Consider the following 14,866-nt stretch of genomic DNA (forward strand, 5'->3'; position numbering starts at 1 on the left):
AGCACAATTCACATGTATTGATTTATTTTCCCTAAACATTTATTTTCTGCTTTGTAATGCTTGTCATACCAGGCACTCGATATAGGAACTCTCCATCGTCATCGTAGAAACAATCGCCTATTTGGTACGTTGCTCCCTTTTTATACAGCTTTTTAGGAATCTTAATAACTTCTTTAATACAGTCTTGCTTTTCATTACGCGAATCGTACACAGAATCGGCAAGCGCAACCTTTTCATACTTTTTGTGATTGTTTTCCAGCTTATGTAAAATACCTGTTCCTAAATCTAGTTCTAGATTATCTTCGCTAGATTTGCGATCATCTGTTAACGATGGATCCCATCGACTTTTGATTTCTGCCAATGTTGCGTGCTGAGTATTGGTCACATTTCCCATCAGAAAACTGTCTTGTTCGGGAGCACGCTGCGTTATTTGCGGTTGAGGATGATGTGATCTCTCTGACTGATCATTGTTCTCCCCCAAGCGCGGTTGTTGGGATTCATTGTGCTTTTTCATCGATTGATATTTTTTACAGCTTGAAACTATAGCACTAAACTTTCCCTCTGGCAATGGTCTGATTTCGTACAATGCTTTAGATTCCGGCATGTTCCGTTGTTCGTGCACCTTTTCAATGTTACGCTGCATAAATTTGATCAAATGCTGCGCAAATGCAGGATCAATGTTTCTGATGCGGCCACTTCGAAACATTTGCCAGTTTTCTTCCACTACCGCATCGTGCCGTTCGATACGTTTCCCGTCCTTCGGTTGCCACTTTGTCTTTACTATTTTACCTATCGTGTACCTGTCTGCGGGGAAGCTTTCCGTCAGTTTGTCAATGTTCCATTCTTCCGGATCGAAACTATGCAGATACCGTATCTGTTCCTTCTCAGACCAGGTGAGGAAGTTCAATTGTTTCGACTTGAAATACTTATTTCCAACGATCCACGTCTGTAACCGATCACGGTACTGTGCCTGTTCTGCTTGGAATTGTTTGTGGCTCTTATGCACTTGATGGAAATCAGCCTCACTGTCTTCAAAATTCTCGTATTCCGTGGGATTTACGTCTTCAGGTAAAAGAGCGGTTCGCCTATCAATTCCAGGATTGCATGTCTTCCTGGCGTAATAACGGCTGAGTGTTTTTTGTTTGTTGTAGGCCAATCGGAACATACTACGCAACATCACACTAATGTAGAAAAATTATACAATTTCGCAGATAAAAATCGCTAGATAAATGTTCTTGCAATTGTGGTAATCGCCACCCAAAAGGACCAAAACATCAAATGTCAACATGTCAAAACAAGAAGTGTCGAAACTTACCACAGTATATTTAGGGATAAATATGATGACCATATAAATAAGAAACTACAATACGTACATTAAATTGCTCAAAATTCTATCGCCAATATTCGAAAATAATATAGATCTAATCTAATCTAATTCTAATATAGATTAAAAACAAGACAAAGTTGAAATGCATTATGCGAAATACGAGGCGAATGTCAGCCAATAGGCCCAAGGCCTCTATAAAATAAAATTTTAAAAAAATTATGCGAAATCGACATTGCTTCACCGGAATTATCTTGATTTTAGGTAACTAGTGAAGTATTTTCTAGAATCCCGCCTTTTCTTTGACAGCAATGTCAAATCAGCTAAGCGTCCACTTTTTCACACCAACGAATCGTAAGCGCTTTTTCTAATTGTGTCTCAGTGGAAAAGTGCTGCTAAACAAAGATTATAGTATAGGAAGAAAGCAAGAGTGTTGCTTGTTATCCGCGTTGTGTTTACCCGCTTGTACACTATTTTCCTTCACCACCGAACGGTATGTATGGCATCGTACGTTATGACTTATACGATGATGGTGCCGTATGTTGGTGCTGTTCCTTGTTACCAAGAAAAAAAAGTAACATCGTAGAGAATGCGGCGTTTTTTACCATCATATTTTATGTATTTGTCCTGTTTGCGCCGACGTACATCTATATTTTCATAAGGATGTATTTTTGACATGGCTTTCCTACGTAATTTCCGTGCTATACGTGATTTTTTCACGTACGTTATGCTAAACGAAAGTTTCATAGTCTAATGGTTTTTTTCCTGTTACCGTTTTAGCGTGTGTGTTTTAACAGAATCGGTGTTTCTCCCTGACGGGTGCGTTTGATCCTCATTAAATCGGCGTTGAAGTTCCACTATCATCCGCGTCTTTGCTTCTACTTACTGCCGTTCCTTCTTTGAACACGGGTAATGGATAACGACAGTGATCAAAACAATCGCGACCGTTCGCGTCGTGGTGATCGACGTAGTGGGGGCGGATCACGCTTCAGCAACGACCGTGATCGGAGCCGTGACCGGGAACGTAGCGATTGCCGGCGCATCTACGTATCAAATGTACCTTATGAGTACCGGTGGCAGGATCTGAAAGATCTGTTTCGCAAAGAAGTCGGTGATGTGTCGTTCGTTGAGCTGTTCCACGATGAAAACAATAAGCCACGGGGTTGCGGTATTGTCGAGTTCGAAAAGCCGGAACATGTTCAGATGGCACTGGAAAAGATGAACCGATACGATATCAACGGTAGAAATTTGGTTATCAAGGAGGATTACGGCAACGAAAGGGACAAGTACGGACGGGTGGTGCCGAAATCATTCCGAGGCAACGAAAACGACAACCGCCGTCGGGACCGTGATGATGATCGAATGTTAGTGTTTTATTTTGGATTTGTTCTATTTTACTTTTCTGTTTGTTCACTTTCCTCATTTCCTATCCCGATGCGATGCGTTGGAGCGTCAATATGTTCCATTTGTCCGCGATTGATACGTTTTCCATCTCACTGTACTGTACGCTGCTTTTCAACATGTATAAATCCGCACACTTTCAACTTGACACATATCAACTCCATCACAGATAGTATCGCTTTTCGGAAGATGGGATTGTTTTGAAAATAGTGTACTTTTCGTACTTTTTCCATCAATTGAATGCAATCATAATAACACTAAAAACTTTATGGGCCCGTTACATGCATTACACTTGTTTCATTTACTGCTTCGGTAAACCGTACTAAATTGTGTCCCACCACACAACTGTGTCAAATTCCTCCACAACTGTTAAGAAGCTGCATTCAAATATCCATCCATATCGATTGCATCACCACAAACGATATCTACCCATCTACTAAATGGTGTTTGCAAATCTTACAATCCACCTATGTAATCCTTGCTGCATATTCTTTTATTATTTAGTAGAATGTCTTGTCCTTCGCGCCAATCATGGAGCAATCGGATGTTGACGAACCCGCATAAGATTTCCTTTCATGAATCGTTTTTTTTTCAACTCTGTGCTCTTTATCTTTCGTGTTCGTGTTTTTCTCTTTGTTATCTCTTGTTTCTGTTTCTACAGGTCCGGACCATCGCATGGTGGGAGTGGTGGCGGTGGTGGCGGTGGTATTGTAGGTGGCGGAGGAAATATAGGTGTCGGTGTCCTTGGCGGTGGCAATCTCGGCGGCGTCAGTATCGGTGTTGGTGGTAGTGATTTTTCGCAGGATTACAATACATACGGTCTGAGCGTAAAGTTCTTGGAGGGTTTAGGCATTCAAGGGCCTTTGCATACGAAAATCTTCGTCGCTAATGTGAGTATCTAGTAGTATTCTCTTCTGAACAATCAAATCTACATCCCTTCTTTCTTTCTCTTTCGTTCGGATTGTTCCTTCCTCATGTATCTCTATATACTGTTACTTTGGATACATCGTACGAATAATCCGCGCACCTAGGCGAAAATTATTCAAAAGGCATTATTAGATTGGCAATGTTGTCACTCAGGGAAGCGCATACAGAATTCGGACAATGGTTCCTTTTTTTACACTCCTATTTTATGATAATCCGCGCAACGGTTCAATTTTTTCTTTTTGTAAACGTCTGCATAGAGATCAAAGGCTTTTGCTGTTGATTCGGACATTTTTTGTGTGTATTGTTACTGTTTTGTTCCGTCCAACTATCACGTTTCTGCAGTTTATTTCGCTGGGGCATCCATCCGCAGTTGCTGCGTCTAAAGTACATCTTTCAATACATAAAGTTTCGCATAGGACAATACTTTCTCTTTCTACAGTTCTGAGTGTTGTGGATAAATTGATTCCGTCCAATGGAGTAGTCAAGCATTCAAAATCTCATCTGAGTATCATCCGTAGTGTTGCGCTTTTCTGTTCTCCTCCTTTTTCCTTAGAGATACATCGATCAGCTCAAAAGAAATGATCTCTAACGCTTATACCGTACCTACAGGGGCTAGTGCAGCTACACTTCTCACAACGGGGGACTCCTCCAATCGTTTTTCTTTTTTTCTTTTCTCTTTTTGGCTATCCATTAATCGTCGTCGTTGGTAATGATGTGTACGCCGAAATGTTTCACCCGCTGATGAACCGACTGTATTGTGGGTGTCTGTATACGTTATATTTGTGGATACTCCGCATTGTTTAAATGATGAATGGCGCCAATGTTCATTCTTCGGAATCCGCCGATGCTTTTTTGTGTGTGTTACTGCTCGAACGTTTAACAGCTTGACTATAAAGTCGATGCGAAGAAGCTGAAGCAGGTGTTTAAGTTGGCAGGCAAAATTCAAAGTCTTGATCTATCTGTCGACAAGGATGGCAACAGCCGTGGGTTCGCAGTCATTGAATACGATCATCCGGTCGAGGCCGTTCAAGCCATCTCAATGTTTGACCGGCAAATGCTTTTCGACCGTCGCATGACTGTCCGGCTGGACCGACTGACGGAGAAGAGCGAAATGAGCCGGCTACCCGAGGGGCTGAAGGGAATCGGTATCGGATTGGGTCCGAACGGTGAGCCACTCAAGGATGTCGCTCGCAATCTGCCATCACTGCAGCAACAGAACACGGCCCTGCAAAGTGCAACCCTGTCCAATGCTGCCCCGACACCCGTACAACCTCCGTTGACTGCAAGCAATTTGCTCAACTCTGCCGCGACCAGCAATCTATCTGGGTTAAATTCCAATCTAGCGGCTCAGCTCAGCAATGTGGTCGGCCTGTCGAATCTGACTGGCGGTTTGCAAAGCTCACTCTTGTCCAATGCGGCGGCCGGTTTGTCGAATCTTAGCGGTCTCGGAGGTTTAGGTGCTGCGGCGGCAGCTGCGGCAGGTGGTGTTGGAGGTGGTTTGGGAGGTGCTGGCGGTGGCCTCGGTGGAGGTCTTGGTAACAGCTTGTCCAGTGCGCTCAGTGGTCTCGGTGGTTCCGGTAATGACGGTGGGCTAGGTTCTAGCTTCAATCAAAGTTACTCGTCCGGCTTCGGTAACGGTGGTTCCAATCGGGGTAACGATTATGACATGGGATCTTCAAACGTTCGCAACTACAGCACAGCACCGAACGACGACTATGGCCGTAACTACGGTGGCATCAATAACGGAAATCGTAAGATTTCAGACACTATCATCATCCGCAATGTATGTACCGAATTGATCGAGCATGCGTAAAATATTGTACACAGCTAATACATATGTACATATAATATTTTCTACCTTTAATTATTAGATGCCTCCTTCCTGGACTTGGCAAACGCTGCGGGATAAGTTTCGCGATGTCGGCGAGGTAAAATTTGCTGAAATTAGAGGACAGGACACTGGGGTCGTTCGTTTCGCCAAGGAACGGGACGCCGATGTTGCCATTAGTAAGTAGCTATCAATTTAAGTGGAATTATTTGCTAAATGACCCTAATTTCACCAAACCGAGTTGTGTAATGGAATCGTTTTCTTCTTTTCGTTTTCAGAACTGATGGATGGTACGCGTTTCGAAGGACGAACTGTGGACGTGAATTTCTTTTAAATTAAAAGGACGTCAACATTTTATGTTCTTTTCATTCTCCGTGACATGTTCGTCTTGTGTAAAGCAACAACTACTGCAACATTCTACCGGATTTATTTCGCTGTACAATATTTTTTTTTATATGTTACACTATGTGGTGGATAGGTAGGATTGTATTGGGGATTATTGTCGTATTTAAGCGGTTGCTTGTTTATGCCTGACTACAGTCCTCTCGGAAGTTTACATCTCTTTTATTATAGAGTTATGGTTCAATAGTGGCAAACCATCTGTTTTACATACTGAAGACCAGAAAAAAAACATTACAATTCTCCATTGCACACCACTCGAAATGCATGCAATTGAAATCGTTTTGACAGCAACAGCAATTATACAGGTTGATTGCATCGATCTCTTTTTTCACTAACCTGCGTCGGTATTTTGAATTGGCTTGCATCTTTCTTTGGTCAGGTCGCAACGCAGCGGTATGCACTTGCTCAAACCGCACATCTGATTTTGCTTCCTCCGAGTCCGTTTTTGCTCAAAAACGATGTTGGTTTCGTTAACAAATTGTATTTCATGATTGTTGTGTGTCGATTAAATTTTCATCCTCTCTTATGGACTCCATATCCATCTATATGTACAATGTATTCGTATTCGTTCATTGCAGTCTTATAATCGTAAATCGTAAATACAATGCAAAAAGTGTGTATGTGTGTGTGTGCGCGTTCGTTTGTGTGCGAAGAGCAATAATCCACGAATGTCCGTTATTGATGAGCTACCAGTTTTTCGGATGTTAAGATATCGATTTCGATCATTTTGAAGTCATGAACTATTCGGCATTATAAGAAAAAGCAAAGCAATCCGAGCAAACGGCACTTGATTTTTATCATACCTACATACATCTTTTAGGCCATTGATTAAAATAAAGCAATCAATTCTTTAGAGTGCACAGTGTAATAGTAGAATGGGTTACAGCATATAGTTAAATGAACAATCATCCACGTACACAGCTAATAATGTACTACATTCTACATTTAACAGCAGCAACCGAACACTAGTGTCATATGTTTCAGTGTAGGAAACATTTTAATCCCGTAAATCAATAGAATAGGTTGCGCGTTGAAAATAAACGAAATTCAGTTTTAACGAAGTACAAAATATAATAATATCAAAAAATGCTTTCTATGGCAATTATTGCTTTATCTTACTTGCAAACACATCTAGTCATTAATGATAATATATGGTATAAAACAGAAAGAATGTTATCTCTGGAATCTCTTTCCAGTAGCCAATTACCCCATCTATCAAGGAAATTCTCACAGAATCGTTTCATTCTGATTTCTGACAGCAAGAGTGCGTCCAAAATTATTTCCTCTTCGCTGATATATCATAAAGCTATTTCGCTTGCGCACGTTATCATGGATGATAATAGCAGATTCTTGTACCTACGAGTACTGGGTTACTACTTCGGCGTAACACTGGTACTGTTGGAGCAACTGTTCCATACACTTCCTCAGGATCTATCGGTCGGTTAAGAAGAGAACGGTAATTGTTTTGCTATTTCTGATGCTTCTTTTCATAGTCTCTAGCTATACTTTCTAGGAGCGGTCAAAAGATAGTTTAATTAAGAGAAATTTTATTTTCCAATCACAATTGTATTTGGTGCGTATCATACAACGTTTAATCCTGCTAAGGGACAGTTTAACGATAGCAAAACTACTTAAAATTATCTGGATCTGTGTACTTTGCAGTGAAAATGTAGAACAGTGCCGGTGCAGGCACTAGCAGCAAAGAAAAGTACGAAATTTCATATGGTATCGAAATAATTCCGTACGCCAACAAGACCCAATGACCAACTGCAAAATAAGGTCCATATAAGTGAATCGATAAAGATATGATAGATATGAACTAGGTACTTACGAATGATGGTAGCATTCCTCATTTGGGAAATCGAAGTTTCAAGCAACGATTTCATTGTTTGATTAAGTTTAATCGAAAAGTGTAGCGCATTAGACACGACCGATATAAGGACACTCAAATAAGGGAAAGAATAATCTAAAATGAACAATTGATGTAGTAATACTATACATATAGTATATATATATAATTAAGTTTACTTTGGATGTCTTACTCACAGATTAGCCCACCGGCGACGGCATGAAGAAGGGCCAAAATGGGGAATATGTAGAGCGCATAGTAAACTGCTAGCTTGCCACGATATGGCAAAAATTTTACGTTCAATCCTGGTCGAATGATCATCATCAAAGTTACGCAGAATAGGTAGAACACGAATATCATCGTTTGCAGTGGATAGACCGCCTCCTGTGTGCAGTACAGCGTCGTCTCATAGTTCGGTGTTGGGTTGTGGAAGAGTGTATACCAGTCAGAAAGCTTGTGGACACCGCACGAATTAATCCGCAGATGCCAAATGGGATCGGTAAATAAAACAGTAAGAAACGCAGATAGAAAGACCTCCACACACGCACTGGCGTGCAAAATGAGCTCTCCTTTGGTGAATCTGTAGCGACAGTATGCATTATTAGTCTCAAATCTAATCTCATAAATTTTTACTAATGAGAGAAACTGCTGCACAGCAATACTTACTTTCGCAAGTGAGCGTTTAAATCGATGCAAAACCAATGAATAATCAACGGAAGAATAGTCATAAATCCCAAATATAGCCAATCGTGCGAGGTAAGATCCTTTTCACAAGGAGAACAAACGTATTGTGCGTTCACTCGAAACCCTCGCAAACACGCTCCACATTCACTGAGAGAACTGTTTGCCAGGACGTTGCGCCCACAATACAATCCTGGACATTTGTCTACCGATTTCAACATCGCAGTTAATTTCAGTTTTAATCTATTCGTTGCATCTTCTGCTAGCTAAGCTTTAAGGCATATCTCTCCTCCACTAACGATGTACACAAACAACAAATCGTTGTCAAACAAAATGGCACACTAGTAAAATTATTCAGATTATTGGTCATGATGGACAATGGAAGAAAAGAAATCGTTTCACCAATACCATCAGGTTACCATTCGTTTTTATCGTCATCCATAGTTCCCAACACTAGCCTTCCTACTAGTAAGTTATTTTAAAGTATATAATGAAGCTATCAATAGTACAAGTTTAATATATTTTGCGCTCAGGAATGACTACACCGTAGAGCTGCAAATTGCATACCTCTGAGGCGCAAAAAGAGTTACTTTTTTTCGTTAATTGCACGATGACGCTCCCACATGATACTTAAGGGCCGATTACATTATGTACTTTTGCTTGGTTTTTACCATGGTAGAATGTGTCAAAATCGATTTGACAGATTCTACCAAGGCATGGTAAAAAACATTCGGTTTGTCCTGTGTAGATTCTGTCACCGTGTGGTAGCATAGAAAAAACCAACTTTGTTCCAAGATTGCGATTACACATGAGCCATGGTGTTTTCTGTCAAATAGTGCAGTTTGAAGTTATTTTGACACATTCTACCATGGTAAAAACCAAGCAAAAGTACATAATGTAATCGGCCCTTTAAGGTCAAATTAGCTATCAATCAATAGAAAACTATTGATTATTTTAAACAACTTAACTCATCAGTATTTTTGTTATTTATGTTGTAAATAACAGCGAGTTAAAATCACATCGCAAGAAGCTTATGCGACCCTAATTATAATCGAAGAAGTCCACTAGCATGGCGACTAGAGGATAACGTGGGAGGAGTGTGGCCTCCTTCGTGGATGTTCTCTGGATGTCAAAGAGTGGTTTCTGGATGTTTTGCCGGAAGATCATGGGAAAATTTACGAAAGGAAAGAGACGAACAATACTTTACTGGCATTTTTCACGCATGCATTAAAAGTCCATAATTTTGGAACTATTCTATTATTATATGTAACGTACAATTAATATCTTACTGAATAAAAATAAAGTAATCTGCACAAGTTTGGAATGGTGTGGAAACGAGCTCATTCATCGCCTACCTCCACAATATCGTAATCGTCATCACTATCAGTGACAACATCGCATCGAAATTGACGATAAATGTCGAACAGCACGTTCTCGGCATGGTTACCCAGGGGTAGACGATTTTCAATTTCAAGTTTGCGTTCAAACTTTTCCGTCAGCTCACTGCCGATGGCACGTTTGAAGTCGATAAAATTAATACTAATATCGATGTCATCCGGTGGTCCATCCTGGTAATCATCCGTCTCCGAATTGGAGTCGTTTTGCGGCGTTTGCAGTGTTTGGACACATGCATTTCCATCGACGGTAACGTTCTCATTCGTCTTCTCAATGGTGTTAGAATAATTATCGTCGGCAATTTCGGGCTTGTCGGAAGCAGGATTCGAATTACCAAGCTCTGTCCCGGTAGATTCAGCTGTGGTAGCCTTCGTTTCCGTCTTTTTATCGTTCACATCTCTACGTTCTTCAGCTATTTTCACCATCATATCCTTCGGTGGCTCGTCGGTGGCTTCGTCAATGCCATCCATACCATTGAATTCATCGTCTCCAAGATCGAAATCTTCTGCTTCATCTCCATCTGACCAGCCGTCAACATTTTCTAGGAAATGTTCGATTTCAATATCATCGTCGTCCTCATCTTCCATATCATCATGCGTTACTGTCGCGACATCGTCGACTATCTCGCGTATAGGCCGCTTCCAAGGACACAAATTGCTATCAGCAAAATCTTTCACAAGCACCGTACTGTTGATATACCGTTGGTTGATTTGCTGCATGAGTCCAGCACATTCAGCCAGCGTGAATTCGCGACCATTTTCAGTTTCCCACTTCGGAAGCTCCTGTTCCCATCCGTTGCAAATATGGTTAAATGCATTCGCAGTGGGTTTCACTACTTGAGCAGCAGACAAACCAATCAGTATGATGCCCAACCGTTTGCAGGTGTTGTGCAGGTGTAGTGTCAGATCTACGTGGGATTCATCCACAAACATGATCACTGGTTTGGGAATGTCGTATGTCGTTACGAACTTGTCCACCACCTTGTCTAGGTAAGCGGCGAACGTTTTTGGCGTCACTTGGCCATACTCTTGTGCTACTATGGCACAGTTTTTCGGAGCTGCCTGCACTATGTGTGGTGGAACGTCGCGTCGATACGGGTAAACGAGCAACGGGGACAGATGCTGCCCCGCCGCAGAGAAAGTGTAAAGCATTGTCATCTTTTTCAGCAACGTCCGCACTCTTTCATCCATTTCAACCCGCTCGCGGAAGCGTAATTCATCGCATAGAAAGATACGGGTAGGATGGTTCAAAATTTCAAACAAATTCGATTCGTTCAGGTAGCTTTCAATGTGTAGATACCAATCCATTATGGCACCGAGATGTTTGCGATACTTGACACGATCAATGGAAAGCCATCTTTTCACGAATTTCTGATAGCATCGCCTTCCAAATTCCGTATCCTGGAAAGGATGTGTGCGGGCAGGAATATTCTTCTGGACAAGTGCTTCCGCTGCTGTTTCCACGTTACGCTTTTTGATCGAAAATCCTCTTTTGCAGCAGTCTGTCATCCACTGGTACAGGGCTTGTTCTTCCTGTGGTAACAGTTTGCTTATTTTTCCGTGTTTTAGAGATTTCAAATATGTGGACAAAGTCGTGCGTGGCACATTGCAAACGAAAGCCGCCCGGCGAATAGAGGTGCCGCGTTCAACTATCAGATTAATTGCATTCCTCAAATCTTGCCTTGTATAAGGGTTGGATGATTTGCGACAACGGATACTGTCGTGGTTATCTACAAAAGACAAAGAAACGTTGTATCGTCAAGCAACATGATTAGCCAGCCATTCCTTATAAAATCTGGCTACTTACCGGCCATAGTGCCTAATATTTACTCCAATTAAAATGGAAAGAAAATGTTTTACACAACTATTGTTGCGTTCAGTGCAGCGCGTAAACAACAATTTTCATGGCGGTTGTCAGGTTCGTTGCGTGACAGGGCAGTTATGTTTTTGAGGGTTGCTGTCAAATTCGCTACACCGTACTTTGTCTATTGTTTACGTTTTATTCACTGTACAGCATTGCTATCCAAGTTCGGAAATGAATAGTTCATGCAGTGGAAAGTTACATGGATTCCGGCAGATCGCACAAGAAAAGCTTCAGCATGTCTTCTATTCCATACCATCTGAAAAGGATCTTATCATCGAGCCAGCTCTTATCAAACCGTTGGAGCACGTGTGCGGAGCGTCCTGGCTGAGGTATAGTACATGGCAAAAGTCTGATCCAAATCGGGTTAGGGAAACAGAGGCCTTATTTAAAAATCACCTTTTTCTCTTCCACACATATACATGTACATGTGCTGATTCCACAGAAAGAAAGGCATCGATAAGATATATAAATTCGACCCCAAAAATCCACCGCCAAAGAGGAAACAACTTGTCTACTTTATCAACTCCAATCTGCTTACATTCAAAAGTGTATTGGACCAAATCAGTGGCTACCAGAGCCAAACGAGTAGTCTGATGGAAGTTGATATACGTAACAAGCAATACCACGTGCTGGTGATGCCGTCGGTGCTGGCCAGTTTTGAACACTTACTGGAAGAAGAAGGTTTGCATGGCATAGTCGAGCTGTACAATTTTCAATGGGATTTTCTGCAGCTAGATGATTCGATTCTTAGCCTTGAGCTACCAGATGTATTTGCGGATGTGTTCGTTCGAAAAGATACAACACCGCTCAGTTCAATGGCACAAAGCATACGTATTTTCAATCTTGTCATGGGAAACCCGCACATTGTTTTTAGCCTGGGTGAGAATGCGGAGAAAATAGTACAAATGGTGCTACGCATGGAATCAAACAAACATAGTTCAATGGCTTCATCCGTGGTGGGAAAGGAGAATAACAAAACAGAAGAAAATGCTGGAAAGGATCCCGAATATGCTGCAATGTTGGTACTGGACCGTGATCGAGACTATCCCGCCTGCTTACTAACACCGGTCGTGTACTGCGGGCTACTGCTCGAAATACAGACGCTTAATTCCGGTTCGCTGCTAGTGGACAGCGATAGTAATAAAATTAAGATCGGTAAATTGGCTTTCTTGCAACAGCAAGACCTAACACAGGGATCATCAAAGCAGGAAGCAACCAGCTTGCAAATGAGTGGAACACAGGATATGATCTATCTCGAGAACAGATATCGCCACTTCTCCGAGGTCATCAGTTTGCTTAGTTCGCAGGCCAAAACCCTCGGTTTGGAGGGGAAGGCATATTCGCGGGAAATGAAGCTGCACGAAATGAATGACTACGTTACAAACAAGTTGCCGAAAGTTGCTGCCGCCAAGAAAGAACTGTTCAAACATCTGCGTTTGTGCGAAACGATCGTGGAGGAAATTGGAGCGAATTTCGAAAAGCATCAAATGATTGAGGAAAGCATTCTAACTAACACGAACCGAAAGCAAATAATGAACTACATTCTTGAGCTTCTGAGCAGCGATGCGCACAAGTACAACACATTGCGGCTAATCTGTTTGTACCACGTTACGATAGGTTTGAGCGGTGAAGATATGACGAAGCTAATGACGGCTTATTTAAATGCGTTCGGTTATCGTTACCTAGCCGTATTTTCTAATCTGTTCCAGGCACGCCTGTTTCCTGACACAACGAATCTCAGCAAAACGAAAATCCTTTCACAAATCTCTATTCCCACCCTGAAGACACCATTTCAGATCGAAGCGAACAAATTGAAACAGCTTCCGACGGACTCTAACGAATCTGTTCCGACTGCAGGGAGCGGCCGTGACGCTGGCCTAGCAGGTGTAAAACCGGGTCAGATAAATGTCGGAAAAACCTGTGCTAGTTACGTCTTCAACGGTAATTACATTCCATTAGTAGCACAGCTAGCGCATATGATATTCGCCGCGCCCAGCTTCGACAATCTCAACACCAGATTAGGCCACCTAGAGCGATTGAAGGTATTCGGACGAGTACTACAAAGAAACAATCAAGGATCAGTTGATACATATGCTACACCTAAAACAATTAAGGAACTGGCGACCAGCTGTCATAAAGCAGCATTAAATCAGTTGTTTCCGTTGAAGGAGAAAACGATGTTCATCTTTATTGTTGGTGGGATTACTTATGCGGAAATAGCTGCATGCCACTTGCTCGAGCAGACGATAGGAGCTAAAATTGTGCTTTCCTCTGATCGCATCATTGCTGGGCATGATCTGATAGAAAGTGTAATTAGTTGTTAATACTTGCCATTGCAAACATAATTGTAAAAGAACCGATGTCTCTTATGTCTTCTCTATGTCATTACTCTATTACGCATATACAGGCACGATAACGTTTAATAAGGACAACAGATGAGCGTCAATTTGTCACGTCAAAAGTGGAAATAAATATACAGCTACATATAAAAAACGTGTAAATTCCAAAACGTGGTAGATTAGCAAGAGTAGATTTTGAACGTAATGATTATTATCGCCTTGGGTGCTCTTATAGTGGTAGAAAGAAAACAAGTGTTTCATTTCTTCTCCAGGATACATAGAGATATACGACAAAAATAAAGTTTTGATGTTTGCAATAATGGTTCATTTCATTCAACCATCAGATCATCTAATCTAATGCCGAATCCAACTAACAGATTTAAGATCTTATGGCGTTTATATTATATTTAAGATTATAGTTTCGGATGTTGATTACAAAACAAAAATATACCCTAAAACAATGGTCGTTGGGTATGTACAACCAACGCCGGCTCTAACGGTAGGCTGAGTAGCGACCGCCTAGGGCCCCGGCGGTCAAAGAGTTCTCGAAGAACAGAAATGTGTTTGAATGTTGGTAGCAGGAGAAAACCTTTCTTCTAGTCACGGCACATTCGCCAACGCGGTAGTATGTGAAAGAGGCCCCTTTAGGGCTTAGAGAATCTTCCCATCTCGCACTAACTTATGGAAGTATGGTACATTCTAGCGTGTGTTAAGGAGTTAGCGGCCATGGTTAAGGGTTAAGAAAATTTTAAAATATCGTGCTTACCTGCGCAGGCGAGTTATGTTCTTGCGATCTTACTGCAGCGTTAAAGTCATCATTGTGGTCATCGCAGTTTGCTGTACGCTAAAGCCGGAGT

The 14,866-nt window shown here is 41.6% G+C and overlaps 5 protein-coding genes across 5 annotated transcripts; 2 read left to right on the top strand and 3 right to left on the bottom strand.

Moving 5' to 3' along the window:
- Positions 1 to 2: 2 nt before the first annotated feature.
- Positions 3 to 1,300, bottom strand: LOC125760437 (uncharacterized). The gene has a single exon (XM_049420577.1). The coding sequence runs from the start codon at positions 1,175 to 1,177 to the stop codon at positions 32 to 34; it is 1,146 nt and encodes a 381-aa protein (XP_049276534.1). The 5' UTR covers positions 1,178 to 1,300; the 3' UTR covers positions 3 to 31.
- A 296-nt stretch (positions 1,301 to 1,596) lies between these two features.
- On the top strand, positions 1,597 to 6,984 carry LOC125760431 (myelin expression factor 2). The gene is made up of 6 exons (XM_049420569.1): positions 1,597 to 1,817; positions 2,105 to 2,688; positions 3,387 to 3,615; positions 4,536 to 5,435; positions 5,524 to 5,659; positions 5,759 to 6,984. Exons 2-6 carry the CDS (start codon positions 2,237 to 2,239, stop codon positions 5,812 to 5,814), a joined length of 1,773 nt encoding a protein of 590 aa, XP_049276526.1. The 5' UTR covers positions 1,597 to 1,817; positions 2,105 to 2,236; the 3' UTR covers positions 5,815 to 6,984.
- A 425-nt stretch (positions 6,985 to 7,409) lies between these two features.
- Positions 7,410 to 8,745, bottom strand: LOC125760440 (JNK1/MAPK8-associated membrane protein). Its single transcript, XM_049420581.1, has 4 exons — positions 8,398 to 8,745; positions 7,929 to 8,311; positions 7,714 to 7,848; positions 7,410 to 7,649 (listed from the first exon to the last, which is right to left on the bottom strand). Exons 1-4 carry the CDS (start codon positions 8,631 to 8,633, stop codon positions 7,510 to 7,512), a joined length of 894 nt encoding a protein of 297 aa, XP_049276538.1. The 5' UTR covers positions 8,634 to 8,745; the 3' UTR covers positions 7,410 to 7,509.
- An 866-nt stretch (positions 8,746 to 9,611) lies between these two features.
- LOC125760430 (uncharacterized) lies at positions 9,612 to 11,800 on the bottom strand. The gene is made up of 2 exons (XM_049420567.1): positions 11,614 to 11,800; positions 9,612 to 11,536 (listed from the first exon to the last, which is right to left on the bottom strand). The coding sequence occupies exons 1-2, from the start codon at positions 11,618 to 11,620 to the stop codon at positions 9,753 to 9,755; spliced, it is 1,791 nt and encodes a 596-aa protein (XP_049276524.1). The 5' UTR covers positions 11,621 to 11,800; the 3' UTR covers positions 9,612 to 9,752.
- On the top strand, positions 11,760 to 14,179 carry LOC125760428 (vacuolar protein sorting-associated protein 33B). Its single transcript, XM_049420565.1, has 2 exons — positions 11,760 to 11,999; positions 12,113 to 14,179. Exons 1-2 carry the CDS (start codon positions 11,842 to 11,844, stop codon positions 13,992 to 13,994), a joined length of 2,040 nt encoding a protein of 679 aa, XP_049276522.1. The 5' UTR covers positions 11,760 to 11,841; the 3' UTR covers positions 13,995 to 14,179.
- Positions 14,180 to 14,866: the final 687 nt, after the last annotated feature.

The sequence above is a fragment of the Anopheles funestus genome, chromosome 2RL, assembly GCF_943734845.2.
Source record: "Anopheles funestus chromosome 2RL, idAnoFuneDA-416_04, whole genome shotgun sequence".
In the NCBI taxonomy this organism is placed as follows: domain Eukaryota; kingdom Metazoa; phylum Arthropoda; class Insecta; order Diptera; family Culicidae; genus Anopheles; species Anopheles funestus.